General features: G+C 43.2%; 1 protein-coding gene across 1 annotated transcript; it reads left to right on the forward strand.

Moving 5' to 3' along the window:
- The first annotated feature begins 655 nt into the window (after window positions 1-655).
- LOC119458002 (crooked neck-like protein 1) lies at window positions 656-17222 on the forward strand. The gene is made up of 14 exons (XM_037719791.2): window positions 656-861; window positions 1032-1121; window positions 1219-1281; window positions 1374-1465; window positions 1967-2050; window positions 2976-3217; window positions 5688-5866; window positions 7103-7264; window positions 8155-8496; window positions 10031-10177; window positions 12019-12213; window positions 14328-14483; window positions 15183-15275; window positions 16842-17222. Exons 1-14 carry the CDS (start codon window positions 811-813, stop codon window positions 17025-17027), a joined length of 2082 nt encoding a protein of 693 aa, XP_037575719.1. The 5' UTR covers window positions 656-810; the 3' UTR covers window positions 17028-17222.
- Window positions 17223-18259: the final 1037 nt, after the last annotated feature.

The following is an 18259-nucleotide window of genomic DNA, read 5'->3' on the forward strand; positions in this document are numbered from 1 at the left end:
TGTTTCAGCGAGAATATAAACGAAAACGGAATATATTGGCTTAAATATCTGATGGCGTAAGCCAAAGAACCGCATTCATTATTACAATTATTTTGTACAAATATCTCGTCCGTCGCATGTCAAAACGTATGAACGCGAGAAGGTAGAAAACAGAGCTAGAGTATCAATGTATCAATTAATCGCCGCTTTGACTCAAATAGTATCGAACTACGGCGGGTTGCACGCACTGCATGAAAGTGAATTTCAGTTTCGACGTGCTTTTGTTAAGTGCGACATACAATTCTGAGGCGTCGTGCGTCGTGTATGCTACCATAGAATAAAGAACCAACTTTCACCGACAAAGATGATCATGATGATGATGATGATTTATTGGCATCCCCTTTGAAACGGGGCGGCGACAAATAGTCACCTAGCCTGCTTGATTTAAAAGCGCACAATTAGAGCGCTAAATTGTGAGCGCGCAAGATTTTGGTTTCGGTTCCGGATGTGTCAGAATGCGCAGTTTTGTCTCAAATTGTGGCCATTTCTTAATTTTCAACATTTTTACGTGATTACAAATTTTTTATATCTAACAAAATAGTAGTGACTGCAAGTGAATAACAGAACTTAATACTTGATTGTATTTTGTTCCCGCAACGGCCGGCAGAGCTCGCAGCGTCGTGACAAGCATGGCGCCTCGCATACGCTGATCGCCGTTTCGTCGTTTTGATGCCAGCGCAAAGAAGAATTCCGTTATAACGCACCACACCTGTTGCATCGTGAACTTCGTCGATTATCTTTATTCGCTAGGTTTTCAATTTAGAATCTACCATGGCTAGTTCAAGCGGGACGAAGCCCCAGAAAATCCCGAAAGTTGCAAAGGTAAGCATTTGACGCGCAGTTCTCATACTCACTCGAGTTCCTTACTGTGTCGTTATTTGACTACATCCTTGTTTTAAGCCAATTGGTTTCTGATCCCTGTTACAAAGTTGTTTTCCCCGTGATTTGTTCCCGTCAAGTTCATTAATGCTTTCTGGCGCGATGCTCCTCAGGTCAAGAACAAAACGCCGGCTGAAATTCAAATCACAGCCGAGCAACTTCTTCGTGAGGCCAAGGAAAGAGACTTGGAGATCTTACCACCGGTACGTACCCTGCGCCTAGGGTGCTTGTTTTTCTTTTCTTTTTAAATCAGTTTTGCGTGAATGTACTAACAGCGAGCTTGTTTCTTCGACTCTCCAGCCGCCAAAGCAAAAGATCTCTGACCCCGAAGAGTTAGCAGAATACCAGCTGAGAAAACGAAAGGTGAGGCTATGATTCAGTTATTTTCAGAGGCTGTTACATGTGCTTTGTGTTTAACGACGTCCGTAAACTGATGTTTCTGTGGTTACTCGAAGGCCTTTGAGGACAGCATCCGCAAGAACCGATCTGTCATCAGCAACTGGATCAAATATGCTCAGTGGGAAGAGAGTCAAAAGGAAATACAGAGGTAAGCATGACCAAATTATTGCTCCTGCTTTTGTCAGCTGCCAATATGTTGTTCATGTCGTCAAGGCCACCGAGCGAAGCTCACTAAATCTGTGATACACAACTATGGTTCGATGTTCACATTTGTCACTTCAGGGATAAGCATTTAAAGTTCACTGTTTAGAAGCAGTGTTACTTGACAGTTTTGGCTGAGTCTGTGGTTCTGATATAGTTTTAGTGGCTGTTAGTTGTCTTCTCATTTTGGTTTGCTTGTAATTTATTATGATGTGCTGTGGCATTGACATTTCGGGAGTGTGTGTACCTTCTTCTTGTAGCTTTAGTCAAGTTCAAGCACATTAGAAGCTAAGCTCGGTTACTTCGGAGGAGGTACCTTCGGTCCCTCTAAAGTGTCTTATTTTTCGCTCCATCATTGGTGGTGTAAACATTAGCATTGAACCGTACTAGTAGCTGAATGCATTACTTTTATTCTTTGCCTAATTTATTTTTCTGCTTTTTTTCGCAGGGCTCGCTCGGTGTACGAGCGGGCTTTGGACGTGGACCATCGAAATGTTACCCTTTGGCTGAAGTATGCTGAGATGGAAATGAAGTAAGTAAAATGCAGTCTTTTTCTTATTTCTCTTATTAGGATTATTACAGATTTGCCTTTCACCTTTGATACAACGCTTTTCAGAAACTGCGAGTGTGTCTTGATGCTTGAGGGTCTTCGTATTCAGTTTCAGATTTATTGTTTCACCATCACTTGTAGATGTATATTGCAGTGTTACATCGAACAGTATTGTGGTTGTTCACCACATGAAGCTGTATTGCTCGCTGTCAAACACCTCACAGATGGTCACTGACAGGTTGTTTGTAAACATTGTAGATGCTTCCTTGCTTTCAGAGGTCTAGAATTCAGACTTGGGCTTTGCTTGTGCAAGTTTAGAGGAAGCTCAAGCAGTTGACTTTGAACCTCAGCATGGCTGCACCACCATCAAAAGATGCACTACCTGCACAACTTTGTGCTACCTAAAACTTAATGATGTTCATCCAAGTTCATTTCTCAAACTAAACTCTCCTAGTTCTCGGGATATGAACCTAAGCATTCTTTATCAGTTATTGCATCTGCGTATTCATATTGAAATGCAAATTCAAATTGAAATGACATGTGTCTACAGGCTACAATTGACTGTGTCAATACTGTTTTGTCTTTAAGCAGTAAGGCCAAGTGTTTGCTATCACTGGCATCCGAAAATTTGTTGACATATAAACGTTCCACCTTGTGCAAAGGGCTTTGTGCAGGCACTTTTTATGCCTACGACATAGGCAGATTCCCAGCAATTTGGCCACATTTTGATGGGGGCAGTACTAGAAAATGCTCATGTACTGGACATTGCGTGATCTCAGGTGGTCAAGATTAATTTCTCTCATTGCACCTGCGTTGTGTGGGGCTTAGCGTTAAATCCCATCAGTCAATCAAACCATTACAAATGCTATATCTTGTGCATCGTTCAGTGGAATGCCCTGTCGTGCAGGAACCGCCAGGTGAACCACGCGCGCAATATCTGGGACCGCGCCGTGTCCATCCTGCCCCGGGTGAAACAGCTGTGGTACAAGTACACCTACATGGAAGAGATGCTGGGAAACATCGCCGGTTGCCGACAGGTCTTCGAGCGCTGGATGGAATGGGAACCCCATGAGCAGGCCTGGCAGACGTACATCAACTTTGAGCTGCGTTATAAGGAACTCGACAGGGCCCGTCAGATCTACGAACGATATATCCTTTCACAGTGAATGCCTGTCTTGGATTGACTTAGGCTGGTTGGCAACTCATGGTAGCAGAATTAACGCGTGCATGAATGATGAGATGCAAGAAGAAAATGGCAGTGCAAGCGCTGCCCTAATGTATTCTGACAGTACAGGCATTATCCTGATCGTTTCTGACTGGATAAGTGCTGCCCTATCGTTTTCTGAAGAGACGAGCGCTGGCCTGTCATTTCTTTTTCCTTTGTCTTTCGATCACACTGTTAATCTGTTACCTATGATTGTTAACAGATTTCTGTCCTGTCGGCCATCTGCCTGTGCCTGAAAGCCTCTTTTCTGTCACTCTTCGTTGCTCCTGAAAGTAGAGAAGTGCAGTGCAGGTCTCACTGCTTGGTTTGGTGCACCACAGTGCACGAGACAGTCGTAAACCAGCTACGAGGTGAAAGAAGTTGAGTGTTATTGCAAGCGCCTGTTGGCAGTCTAGTTGGTTCATGACTAAAATCTGCAGCTTGACTTGACGAGGACACAGAAATAAGACAACACGCACACTGTGTCACTTTCTTTTTCTCTATCCTCATCCACTTGTGCTGCAGTTTGTAGACATGAGTCATACTGATAGCTGGGCGCTGTCTACGATGCGTAGCCACTGAAAGTTGGACAGATCTTCTAAATATTTTATTGTGACAGCAGTTATGAGCACGATGCTGGATTTGTTGCATTTATATGTCTATTTGTTGTTTTCGATGTGTGCCATTGCCGCCAGGCCATCTCCTGACCCTCAACTCCTCCCTCATTTTATGGCGAAAACCTAGAATCATTATTTTTATTACAGATGTAGCTAAATGCAAAATGCATATAATTGTAGGAGCAGAGTTTCAAATGTTGGCTCCGATTTTCTTTCTTTTCTTGCCGGTACATGAAATAATGACGTGACTACATTTTGAACACAACACTTGTGTATAAAGTGCTGTATAATTGTTAGTCCTGGCTATACCAAAAAAGTACTGCGACCATCGTGAATCTTATGCTTCTTAGTATCGAGCTATGTGCCTAAAGCAATATTTTAGTACAGTAGTCATTGCTTCATTGTTCCTGGAAACAATAGTCATTTATTTCCAATGAACTTTGGAACTAATTGGTCTAGTATAAAAATGCTTGCATATAGTCGACTTCCGTTAATTCTGTCTTGACAGGACCCGTGGAATTGATCAAATTATCCGGCGGGTCAGAAATAAAGAAAATGCAGAAAAACAAACATCAAAACACTCCGCTGATTCATTTGGCAGGATTTTCCCGATTGTAACCGCCCCCGAATCAAACGTACATTCACTTTCTATGTGTCCAAAATAGAAAAATAACATAGAAATGACATTAAAGCTCCTAAACAAGGTAGAAATCTAACGGGCGTCCGAATTTTAAGCTAGAAAAATGGTTAATATGTGTCATCATCATTTTCATTTATTGTCCCTTAAAGACCCCTTTCAGGGTATTACATAAGGGGGGGGGGGGGCGAAAGGCATCAATAAACACTACAGTCATTATTATACAATGGTTTGTGATACACTTGTGATACACTTGTGATGGTTGTAGATGTTTCTACATCTGAATGAAAAAAAAGAGAAAGAAATATGGGGGGGGGGGGGGGGCGTTTTTAAAGTCAGCTTTGCTGCAATAGATCTGTGTTATGCGGTAAAACATGCGAACTCGGCTAAGGCGGGTTTTTATTGGGTCCAATTGCACTATGCAGGCAATTTTCGGCCCAATTTTCATGGCCAAAAAAAAAACTGCATGTTCGAATCGGGCAAATACCGTAATCGGACATTGCGAGCTATGATTGTTGCTTTAAAATCTTCCTAGAGGGGGACGAAAATAGGTGTTTTTGACAGATAATGTGTGCTCAACGCATTCACTGCCCCCAGAGCTCTGGTGAGACAGATGCTGCCACTAAACAGGTCGTCGCTATTGGGGTCACCGTAGGGGTCAGGCGTGTGCTTGTGTAACTGGTCATGTTCAAATTATTGGCGAAGGTCCATTGAAATGCACGGGCGTCGGCTGGAACCTTCAGCTGGGATCGAATTAACCGGAGTTAATTTAATGGAAGGGGTCTGAGAAATTGAACAATATTGTGCAGTTTCATTAAATTGTAAAGGAGGCTTTAAAGAAGGCTTTAAACCCTGCTTTCCCTCTTAACGCCTGGCACTGCCTAGAAATACAAGGCATTGTACCTAATGTGCTCCTCAGTGTCAGTGGCGCATTACTAATTTGATCCTTACGAGTTTCATAAAATAATTCATCTCTGTAGGTTGGGCATTCTAGCAGGATATCTGCTCAACCGTTTCTACAGCACAACAGTTGTCACAATAGGGATTGGTAGATTGTCAAAGTCGGCACAAATAACTGTCGGTAAATCACCGTCTCTGTATCGTCGTCTGTGCTAATATACAACAGTGTTCGATATCTGTGACCCTTAACGTGCTGTGCACTTGTGATGGTTCATCCGGACGTTCGGCACTGGATCAAGTATGCCAAGTTTGAAGAGCACAACAGCTACATCAACAATGCACGGCGCATCTACGAACGTGCCGTCGAGTTTTTCGGCGAAGAATACATGGACGAAAGACTGTTTGTTGCCTTCGCCAAGTTCGAGGAGAACCAACGGGAGGTGAGGACTGGAAAATGGGGTTTAACTTTTCTTTATTGGTTGCAAGTTGGCAGCATGGATAGCAGTGATCAAAGTCTTTAAAGGGCTCCATTAAGCAAAGAAAAACCAGAAAAATGCAAAGTTAGAACTCGCATATTAATGCAGCAACGGTGATGTATGAGGGATATATCATGGATATGTGGATTTTTTAGTCTATGTGCTGTTTATGTGGTAGGTTCAATTTGCTACTTTGTAGTACTTTGATGTACTGTACGTATGTTGTTTTTGCTGCTGTCTAGATAATGGGGGGGGCTGCAGCTTTGTCAAGCTGTTTAGAACAGCTTTTTCTGCAACTCCTCTGTCTTTGCTTTCGTTTTAAGATGGAAATAAACATTATTATTATTATTAACATCATCATCATCATCATGTGACACTCTGTTCAACACGTGAGAAGATTCTGTGTTGCATGGGTGTTCTTGTCGAAAGAATATAAAGCAAACGAAAACTGCATGCTGTCGATTGCATCATCACCGTCGACACTTTGCACCAGCAAATAAGTACCATATGGTCAATTACTGCAATAACTGTGTGTCCTCGCTGATTAAACTTTGTGCTGGCGCAACTTGCCGTACCAAGAGTCAGATATAGTGGGTAGTACAGAAGTAACAGTCTAACCTGATTATAGGAAAGTCGCTTCAGACATGAAAATACCTTAGTTATATCTGATATTCGTTATACGCATATATTCCCAACTTGCTGATATCAGCAAGAAAAATTCTATGTTTACTTTGTTGTATCTAATAATTGGTTATATCAGTGTTCGTAATAATTGAGATTTGACTGTATATTAAGTTTAGATGTAGTGAAGAGTTTGAAAAGACTGTTATAGCAAAGGAATTACACCGAATAATAGCGAATGGCTTGCAAAATCTTTGGTAGACTTTGTGCAGTGGCAAACCAGGCCAAAAAAAAACTTCCTAAAGGTGTGAGAACTCCCTTATGAAGGCTTGATGTCTTTGACGTACGAGTCACTCGGATTTTCATACATCTGCAATCGTATAGCTTTCTTTTCTTCTTTTTTTTTTTTCTTCCCCGGTGTGTTTCATCTTTCACAAGGACAACTTAGACAAACTATTATTGCTGTGTGTGTGTGTGTATTTCGGAGGTGTAGCAGCTGCATTCACATCTGCATTTCATCACTGTCTCAGTAGAGTTGCCCTCATGTGTGCCGCCCCCCCCCCTCCCACACACACACAGCACGACCGCGTGCGAGTGATCTACAAGTACGCCCTGGACCACATCCCCAAGGAGAAAGCGCAGGACCTGTTCAAGAACTACACCATCCACGAAAAGAAGTACGGTGACCGGGCCGGCATCGAGGACGTCATTGTCAGCAAGCGCAAGTACCAGTACGAGGAGGTGCGTGTCTCTTGAAGTGCACAGTGTTGCTGTTTTGCATTGCTCTAGAACTTTACTGTGCTGGGAGCACCTAAGGTCCCCAGATGAGCTTCTTGAAAAGGTAAAGTTATGACTACCTTCGAACTATGGTCGTCTGGTTATGTTTTTCTAAAAGAGGTTTGTCAGCTGACACTACAGTCGCTGACACATAATTCTGACTAAAGGTTTGATTGATCAGAAGTCTTAAAATAATGAATTTATCAGAAATTAAACATCCTCATTCCACAAGCTTCCACAAAAACAAGGTTCCTCTGGACCCACCAGTGGCAAGCAAGCCCTCACTTGCCCTCTCAAATAAGTGTATTTTTGTTTTAAATGCGCGTCAGGTGTTGATTTCTGAGCTGTAATGTATGCAACTTGTGTTGCCCATTCCTGTTTTGCTTGTTGTGAATTGGGGATTGCCTGTATAGAATGTCATTTATTTTAATTTATGCAATGAGCTTGGTTGATAGTTAACCCTTGTCCCATTGTGCACTGTATGGTCTGCTAGGGAACATGGTCAGGGTTCTGCCATCGATTATCATTGAGCTATGACATGAATACCTTGAGGTCACTTTATTATGCCAGGGACATCTTTCCGACCTTATGACAAAAGTTTGTTATAGTATTGGCTTTGTTACTGCTAAGATGCTCCCTTTAACAGTGGACTATACTGTACATTTTCAAGTTTTGTCCTTTTATGCAGCAGTTCTCTAACAGAAGATGTGCTACAAGTTTACAAATTTTTCACTACAGCTTGGTGCTTACTTTTCAGAAATAACCGGATAGTTTATTTTGACGTTGTTGTGACGGGGCAAAAGTCTATCGTGACTGTTAAAGCCGTGTTTCATATTTGGTGATGTTCCCTGCAGCAAGTCAAGGAGAACCCACTCAACTACGATGCCTGGTTTGACTACTTGCGGCTCATGGAGAGCGAGGGCAACGTTGACTCGACGCGGGAGACCTACGAGCGGGCCATTGCCAACGTGCCGCCGTCGCGGCTCAAGCGCTTCTGGCGACGCTACATCTACCTCTGGATCAACTACGCCTTGTACGAGGAGCTAGAGGTGGGCGACGCCGAGCGCACGCGCGAGGTGTACCGGGCCTGCCTTCGCCTGCTGCCCCACAAGACATTCACCTTTGCCAAGGTGTGGCTCCAGGCGGCCCACTTCGAGGTGCGCCAGAAGAACCTGCCTGCAGCCCGCAAGCTCCTGGTGAGTCGCCGTCAACAGCAGCTTGGTGAAGGACCTCTCCCATTGTTTTGTCCAGTGGATGTATCTATCAATAAAGGTGTCCAGCAACCTGGAAAACCTGGAAAAATCAGGGAAATTCTGAGCACCTGTTAAAGTCATAAAATTTTCAAGGAGTTTTTCATCTCACTGGCTAAAGTCATTTAAATGACTGATTTAATTGCTCAGGTTGCATATTCATGCAGGTTGGTTCCCCGCAATGTTATGAGGCTCTTTGCTGCAATGCAAGTCAGTTTACCTGATGCTTAGTCCTTGCATGCACAACAGCGCTACTACTGCAGTACAGTTGTTTATGCGCAGGGCTTGCCGTACGCGAGGCATCTTGTATGTTGCGGTGAAACATATTGATAGCGGCAGAAGCGAACCTGGGACGTAGCGTACACGCTGGCAAACCAAAGCTTTAGTTCTTTAAAAAGAAAGGCTCTAGAAAGGCTTTAGTGGAGTGGATGAGTTGATGCTGCATAGTGGCTGACTTGTAACCAATAGAAACACGCAGTTATTACAGACAGTTTTTATTAGTGCAACAAATCCAGTGGGTTGCGCTGTCATACACACGGGGCAATAACATGCGTAGACCATAGATGGATGAAGGGGCTGTACATAGTACAGTCCTAAAGCGCAGAGCTACCAGGACTGCTGTCCTCGTGCAGTTTGTTACACTATTAAAACCCCGTTGTAATAATGTGTGTTCATTGACTACTAGAGGGCAGCTATGTACCCTTTCACTACTAAAAAGCTACTTATATAACAGAGTTCAAGTTGTTTCTATTCCCAATGTTTATTCTCAACAGCGAACCACTAACATTAGTGTTGATGAAGTGAGTTAACGCATTGTGATTTCATGACGCATCGACTTCTTGGGTACCAAAATTAGTTCTTGGAAACAACTGATGTAGCAAATTAGTTTTGGTGCTTTGACACTTGTTCATATTTTGCCAAAAAAAATTACAATTCAAAAGTATCATTCCAGTTTATTGCTCTAAAAAGTAATGTCTTTTCATTCGTTGTGCTCCCTACCTTTATGCCACCAATATTCCAGCAGTCCTTTAGTATTCTCTGCTGCAGATTCATTAACCTTTGCTTTTTCATCTTTAAAGCCCAACGCCTCGGGCAGGGTCACTACATCCTAATTTACCTCTCCATGAATATTGCAACATTCTGATGAAATGTGCTCAGTGTGTTTTCATTCAAACCGAATGCATAGCAGCAATACCACAGCTTCGAGTGCGAGAAATGTGCTTGATATCAGCAGCCTTTCCTTGTTATATTAACCATTACATCTAGATCACATTTAGGTGAACGAATATAGTGTATCATCTTTCTCAAGCCTGCGACGTGCCTCACGATCTTACCTTTTGAATGTTGCATGCTTCTCTGGTGTGTTTAGGACTCGCTGTGTTTGAACAATGCTTGAAATTAAGTGACCATTCTTTTAGGAGCAGTGACAACTCTATCCAAATGAGCAGCTCGCTTCTGTGTCAATGCTCTCACTTTGCAGGGCACGGCCATAGGTCTCTGCCCTAAGGACAAGCTCTTCCGCGGCTACATTGACCTGGAGATACAGCTTAGGGAGTTTGATCGCTGTCGCATCCTTTACCAGAAGTTTCTCGAGTTTGCGCCCGAGAACTGCACCACTTGGATGAAGGTTGGTTGATGCCCTGTTTGCTGGTGCTGAACGTCTGTGCTTTAGAATGTGAGTTCCGACTGGTAAATGATGGCTGACTTAACAAGAGTATAGCGGGTACCAATGTTGGCAGATGAAAGTGCGCACTGGAAAGGATAAAGCTGGGTACATAGTGGTCCTTAAATTCCCTGAATGTGAAACTGCCATATTCAAGGCCTTGAAAGCCCCCTTACGTTTCACAGAGTGCTTGGAAAAACCTTGTATTTTGCTTTCGGTTAAACTTAGTGGATACTGCTTGTGCATCTAACTATGAGGTTTACGCAAACAAAGTGTCAAGCCAATCAAATATGATTAGCATCTTTGTGTGTGGTGAGGAGTCATCTTGTTTGTAACGGCTGATGATGGCTTATGCGAAAAAGGCTTAGCAAGCACCCTTTTTTTTTTTCCTTGCATGTGCAATAAAAGTCATTTATCGGGACATTGTTTTGTTTCTGGGCTTTCAGACGTCAGGTGCTTTAATACTTGAAAAAGCTTTGTCAGGGCCTTGAAAGTCTTTGAAAACTCTTGAATTTTTTCAAGGCTTAACAAGCCAGAAAACATGCAAAAGTGAAAAATAGCTGGCGACGTCGCTGTGAAGTACTCGTAGCAACTTGCTGTGCCGTCGCAGATTTTGACGGCATCTAATCGGACCAAGTTCATCTTTTTTGTCGGTAAAGATGGAACTACAGTGTATTCTGAAAGAGTGGCAGACTGAACTTAGCAGGTTTCAAGAATATTTACTGCGCCACAACGGCCCATATGCAAGAAAATACTTTTGAGGTTAATGACGCCACACTGACTAACCAGCACTGGGGTTTCGGAACACATTTCAAGAAATGACAGTTTGACCTTGAATTTTTCTCTTGTAGTATTGAACCTTCAATTATCAAGAATAGAGTTTTGAAAGAACACTTTATCAGTCTATAATGATTTAGTATCTATTCTTAGTGTCCCTGTAGAACTTTAGCTCTCTAGAACAGGAACATACAGCATCTGACACACGCACAACGCTTGTGTGTGTTGTCTGCTTTATGACTTACTTCCTAAAGCACCTATTTCTTCCTGTCCTTCAAGATAAAGTAGAGAATGCCTTTCACCAGCAATAACCTGAGACTACAAATTTCGCACTGTTACATATCTGGTTAACAAAGACTGTGTGTGCCGCAGACTAATGGCAAACAGAAGCGCTCAGAACTGCTTGGAAAGTGTCATTGTAAGAGCAGTGTCAAAGTAACACTGGAGTGTCCAGTTTTCTCCACTGCAGTGCTTCTTGTAGATGCAGGCTTATCTATTTTATTTTTTTAATACCACGAACACACAGTCCAAGCACAGAGGGCAGCACATACAGTGGAAACAAGCGATCAGTGATAAAGCATACAACGATGAAAACAGAAAGTTATCATTGCAAGGTCAGGACCTGGATTCACTTAATTAAGCAATTTCATTCCGTTAGAGTAAGGGGGCTAAAAAACCAATGCTTGCATTGTTTTTTAACACCCTGTGTGGAAAATACGGTATTGACACTTGCAAGTCTAGCCAACAACTGTGATAAATATGGAGACAGCCCAGGGCATGGCTTCAAGATGTAAGGTTATGTTGCAGTACTACGTAGCAGCATGTGAAACAAGGTGGCGTGAACAAGATAGCGCTGCTTACCACCCCAGAAGGATCATTTGTACTTATGATGTCAGCCCTCTCAAGCTGTTCAGTAAATGCTTGCCTGTCAGGCACGTTGTTTCTCTGCCCAGTCTTGTTTTTAACCCTTGCTTGGTCGAGGGCCAACTACGGCAGGCATTGAAAGTGTAGCCGGCCCTGCGTCCCAGTATGCAGAGTTGGAGACGATCCTGGGGGACGTGGAGCGAGCGCGGGCCATTTTTGAGATTGCCATCAGCCAGCCCCGCTTGGACATGCCGGAGGTGATCTGGAAGAGCTACGTTGACTTTGAGATCGAGCAGGAGCAGTACCAGCTGGCGGCACGTCTCTACGAACGCTTGCTTGAACGCACCCAGCACGTCAAGGTATGAGCACAGTGTGTAAAGCCTGCCTCGCATGGTGTGGGCGTGTGTCTTTGTAGTAGTATGTTAGAAATGTGCATGCATGTATGATTATGTTCTCCATGCCTTCCATGCATTCCCACTCCTGAATCAGTTTTGACCACCAAGGGTGGTCAAAATGCATTGCACGGGTACACAAGTGTTATTCCATTTTGCCCCCATCGGATTGCGGCCGCCACAGCCGAGATCTCATGCCTTCGGGTTTAGCAGCGCTACGCCAAGGCCACCACGCCCACCACCACAGTGGGTAGCAAGCTTTTCTGTGATATCATGTTCTACAGGCACTAACGAACTGGATCGTGCCATTTCAGATGTCTAATAAGCGGACAGCTTGGCACTGGACAAAAGTGCCTTAGTGTCACTTATACAGTGAAGCTCTCATAGGGAGTTCCACAATCATTTTTGTGAGCTGGTGTGCTCGGTAGCAAATTTCCATGAAAGAGCAGCCAGCAATGCAACCTGCATTCAATCCTCAAATTTTCGCTTTGAAACATAATTATCAATAATTATAACATAAAAAAGTTACCTTGTGGGAACCTCACTTGAATGCACAACTTGTTTGTGTGTTTTATTTTAAATGGCCCCTCACCAGCTCTGGCCATTGTGAGCCAACAAACGTAGTGCATACAACGCACGCTAACGATCGTGTCTACTAAGCGTTACATATCTACGCGCCGAGGAAAGAGCTAAAATTTCAAACTAAACGCCGTTTGCCCTTCTCTTTGCGGGTGCCGCACTCCCTGATGGGGGGGTTACGTATATTAGCAAGTGCACCTACGTACATGTATATGCTGCGACGTTGCTCATAGCGACACGTGACAATTCGAGAATTATTCAAGGCGACATCTGTAATTTATAATTTGTGTAATCTGTTGCTTCAATAGACGAATTAAAGTTTAGAGAAATAATAAAACACACAAACCGAATGGCTGTGTGTTTTTGTTCTAGTTCGCACCGCAGCAAGAGAGATGTCCTTCTGTTTTGTCTGCTTATTTCCACGTTGTACAGTCGCACGCACTGACAACATTTTCTACCATGTTCCAGCGCGTGATCATGCTCTGTGATCCGCTTGTGTCCAACTCGTGTTCATGCAGCACTGACTTATACCACTAGTCGGGTGTTCTAGTGCACAGCACACAAAATCGTGCGCTGCGCAAAACAAGACAAACGCAACCGCTTGCCGTCGAGGTTGTCACCGGAAGTGTGCAGTGCAGCAAAAAAGTGTGAAAGAAAAAAAAAAAGAGGCGGGGCCCGTGACATACGCGTCACGCGATTCTCCGGCTATGGCATGGGAGAACGGAGGGAAGGAATTTTGCTTGCGGAGGGGGGCTAGACGGGGCAAGTGGAGAGAGTGTATCTCTTGGCAGTGGTGCCCGCCTTCTGAAATCACGCGGCACTGAAATATTTCTATCTCGGCTATTAATGAATCAGTTTGAAAAATTATTGCGGTAGAATGCTCCCTAGAGGGCACGTAACAACTTCCAGCATATAACAAAAATTTGCTATGTGGCCTGGTGAGAAGCCCTTTAAGCCAGTAATCCGTAATTTTTTTTTTTCTTACGTCACATGTTACCAGCTCAACATCGGAGGCCAGCCAGGTCTTTGTATGGCTACAGCGGTGAAAGCTGATGGCGTAGTCAGCATCAAATGTCCATCAGAGAGCAACGGGCAACACAGCCTGCATCAGCTGTATGGCCCGGGCATTGATGCTGAATCACCACAAAGAACAATTAGCAAATAGGCCGCTAGTCTTTCCGAAGGGTGTGAGGACTTGCTTATACAGCGTGTAAACACGCTGTATAGACGTGAGCTAGAGATAAGACGAAACATACATAGCTCACGTAGTGCACACCTGTAGCGCCCTGCCTCTTGTCCACGTCTGTTAAGTGCATTTGCATGCTCACAATGCTCACCTAACTTGCCCAACTACGTGTGTTGATCACTTATACAGCAACTTTGCTGTACCAGTTGCTCAGATTGGCATATGTCTGAAATATATGCATATATTTTTTCAAGCTATGTTCACGTACAGCTGTTATTGGGCTAAAGTGAAACATTGCTTCTTTCGTGTCCTCCAGGTCTGGATTAGCTATGCGCACTTCCAGCTCAACTATGGGGGCAAGGATCCTGTTCCATTGGCCAGGAACATCTTCGAACGGGCCAATAAGGAGCTCCGCAATGCCGCTGAGAAGGAGGAACGCCTCATGCTTCTTGAGTCTTGGGCAGAGTTTGAGGTCAGCATTTCTCACTTACTACTTTTTTTTCTTTTTTTTTTGTGAAATGCCTGTGGTAGTAGGGGGGGAGGGGGTGGAGTTGATAAAGTTTTCGCTTCAGTAATCTTTTTACTGAAAATTATAAAAAATTCCCCCATATATCTCTACTGATTCCCTCACGTCCCCGCAAATCGACACTTGAATAGACATGGCCTCATTTGGTTCATAATTTTTAACAGCCTGGCACCAGTGCGCTGTGCGCAGTAGTTATTGATTGACTGATTGATTGATCGAGCGATTGACAGAGTGACTGATTGGCTTTAATCTTCTCAAGCATTATAAGGGCTATGAAATGTGCCGTAGTTGGAGGCTTTGGATTAGTTTTCTGGACCTGGCGTTCTCTCACATGCACCCCAAGCACAGTACTACACAATCATTTTTTACATCCCCCCCCCCCCCCCCCCCCACACACACACACCTCTGGAATGTGCCAGGGAATCAAACCCCCAACCTTATGCACAGCGGCACTGTGCATGCCATAGCCTCTGAACAAGTTTCGCGGGTGCACAATAGTTTTGTGTGCTCAGCTAGGTGATGGGCGCGTTAGTTTGTGCACCAAAATCTTTTACTATTGATTGAGATAGGTTGTATTCAGGCACACTGAATGTGAGCGACTGAATGTGGCTGACTGAAGTGACGCATACGTGTTGTCATTCACAGGCCAGCCACGGGGATGAGCAGAGCCAAGAGTCGGTTGCCAGGCAGATGCCGAAGAAAGTCAAGAAGCGAAGGAAAATCGTCAACGAAGACGGGGTAAGTGTTTGCGCCTGCCACATGATAAGGACTCTGTGATCCTTATTCACGGTGGGCCCTTTAAAAGGAAGCTTTATTTGAGAGCTCCTGTCTCAACATTTAGAAATAGAGTAATGGTTTTGCTATGTGTTCGCTGCACTGAATTTGATAAGATTTGATTTAGGGATTTACAGCTTACATGAAATTGCTGCAAATGTTTGCTAGAGTTTTGCAAACGTCCTCCTCACAAGTTAGGGGCGTGTTTCAGAGTGGTGTATAGTACATCAATTTTGTTCATTTTAGATGTCTTAATAGGTGTTCAGTTTAGAGAATTGTAATATCATTATGCATTTTTACCGAGTTACGGAGATTCAAACATTGTACTTTAAATTGTGTTTTTTGTAATTTTCAACAATTTTAGTTAAAAATTTGATGACCGAAATAAATAATCTGCTACCAGCAGTCACTAGATTTTAACTTTTTCTTTTAAACACAGCAAACCTCATCAAAATCGGTGCAGTGGTTTCCGATAAAAATGGTTTCTTCATTCTCATATATTTAGATAGGAGGGTTCAAGCTAAAGCTTAATTAAGAAGTTACAATGTATGACTATGGGAAGTGAATTTTGTTTTTGTTTACGCGGTCATTTTCTTTAAACAAAAATTGGTAGAAAAACTGAACCACCATGTTTATGGCTCTGTAACTCAGCAATAAACAACGGTATCACAATTCTGTAAAATGTACCTAATGAGACACACAAATTGGATAAAATTTATGTCCTATACACCGCTCTGGAATGTACCACTAATTTGCGAGTTATGTTTTTGCAAAACTCTTGTAAACATTGTAACAATTTCACGAAAACTGTAAACTAGCTGCGTGTCAATATTCAAAGCTTCAAATATTATATTTGAATCAGTTAGTATTTCATACAATTCGAAGGACACTTTTACTATTCGAAATATCCGAATCACCCAAAATTGCTGTTGTTACACTTCAGCTTTTTTTCCTGAACCTACAGATTTGTGGCAATTTTTGTCAAATGTATGAGGCCCCGAATCAAAATTTGGCTTGCTACACTCAGTAGAATTCAGCGTTCTCATTTAATCCAGCAGTTCCCTAACAAGAACATTTCTACATTTTAGATGTACAGTCACCCCTCTTTATAACGAAACGGCATACTATTATGCAATAATGGATATGATGAAGTAAATAAAGTTTCCCTTGAAATCCCCATAATTATTAATAGTGCAGTACATGCAGTAATGGATATAACAATGTAATTCTGACTCCCCCTTCAGCTTTACTGCATTTGAATAGGGAAATGGGAGTTGGCCCTGAAGTAAAGTTTCTTCCGAAATAAAAATGTAAGAAAACGCTGAATATGAATTGAATAGCGGGCACTATTTGATTCGTATTTGAAAATACAATGTTTGCGCACCTCTGCTCATTATGCATTCATTCAAATACGGCAAATGGCAACGTCAGTGGCAGGCATTTGCTCCAGGCAGGCACGATTCCTTTTTATTCTTAAAGCCATTTCCTGCCTTTTGGTGTTTCCTTCAAACGCGTGCGCCGCTCTTGCAGTCGGAGGCCGGCTGGGAGGAGTACTTCGACTACATCTTCCCGACGGATGAGACGGCCAAGCCGCACCTCAAACTACTTGAAATTGCCAAGAAGTGGAAGAAGCAGCAGCAGAAGCACGAGGATGGCGACGGGGAGGAGGACGCCGACGACGACAGTCTGGGCGACACCAGCAGACAGGAGGCGTGACAGCTTTGACTCATCTTCTTGCCGCTTCCGCCGGTTCCACAGTCGGCACTGCGTTACGCGTCCACCGTCGCGCATTGTTGCGTCAGAACTCGACCGCAGCCACACATCATCTGTACATACTATACATTTCATCGCGGTGCTTGCATACAATCCTGTAAATACAACTGGCACTTGCTTGTTTGTTTTTTCTCTCGTCTGTTCTAGTGCTGTCGCACACCTGTCAGACAACAGAGATGACTTGATGTCATTTCTACCGGGTGCCATGCGCACTTACTGTCATCAAGTTTTCTATTACATTTTGGTTAGATGAAAACATCATTCCTCTTATCCTTTCCAGCACTGTCGCAGTAAGGTGATTTAATGTCATTTGCGTGGAATGTTGTCTGCATGTAAGATCATGTTTGCTGCTTCATGGAGATATTTAACCCTTCGAGGGTCGAACTTTTTTGCCAGAACTGGACCTCGTGGTCAGTTTTTTTATTTGCAGTTTTTAGTAAGTATGAAATGATTGAAAACTCGTGAATACAGCAAAAACTTGTTGCAAGCAATATTTTGTCTGAAAAAATGCGTTACTCACACCAACAGTATACACAAATACACTAGACAGGGAGAGATTGAGAAAAATGTCTAGCAATATTTATGGCTATCAATTTGTCACCCCGGAAACACATTTCATCAGAAGTAGTAACGCGTCAGGAACGAGTCAGAAGAAATGCATACCTTAGAGGTAGCAGACGACATGCTCACGTGGTTGACACGCTCACGACCACGTCAGCGCATTGTCTACTACCTTCAATGTATGCATGGAGGAGAAACAAGTCGAGCTGTGCATCCCGGTGAGCAAAAACACAATTTCAAATGACTTTAGCCGGCTCTATAGAGTTGGCAGCACCTCTCAACAACCACTGGTGTCAAATATGCGCGAAATATCAAAGATAAGATCGGTATCATACGCGTACGTCAAAAACCACGCAGGATGGATCTGCGGTACTGTACACGTACAACAAAAGCCCTCAAAGGGTTAATGTGATTAGACAAAACTGCGATAAAGCGAGCTTGTGGAACTCATTAGAATGTATTTCAAAACCTAATGCATTCTCTCCACCTTGGAGCACCGGCAAATAAATACAAAAACAAAACACCGCAATGTATGAATTGTTAAGGGCTAGTTCATTTACTCTAATGCAAAGCTGGATGGAATGAATGGATGCTATGAGCGTCTGCTTTGAAAC

Source organism: Dermacentor silvarum, chromosome 7 (assembly GCF_013339745.2).
Source record: "Dermacentor silvarum isolate Dsil-2018 chromosome 7, BIME_Dsil_1.4, whole genome shotgun sequence".
Classification (NCBI taxonomy): domain Eukaryota; kingdom Metazoa; phylum Arthropoda; class Arachnida; order Ixodida; family Ixodidae; genus Dermacentor; species Dermacentor silvarum.

Excerpts from the sequence above, each read along its gene's own strand:
- LOC119458002 (XM_037719791.2), top strand. The coding sequence starts at position 811 with ATGGCTAGTTCAAGCGGGACGAAGCCCCAGAAAATCCCGAAAGTTGCA. Across the intron at positions 3,218-5,687 it reads CCGTCAGATCTACGAACGAT|TTGTGATGGTTCATCCGGAC; the intron begins ATATCCTTTCAC and ends CGTGCTGTGCAC. Across the intron at positions 14,484-15,182 it reads AGTCTTGGGCAGAGTTTGAG|GCCAGCCACGGGGATGAGCA; the intron begins GTCAGCATTTCT and ends TGTCATTCACAG.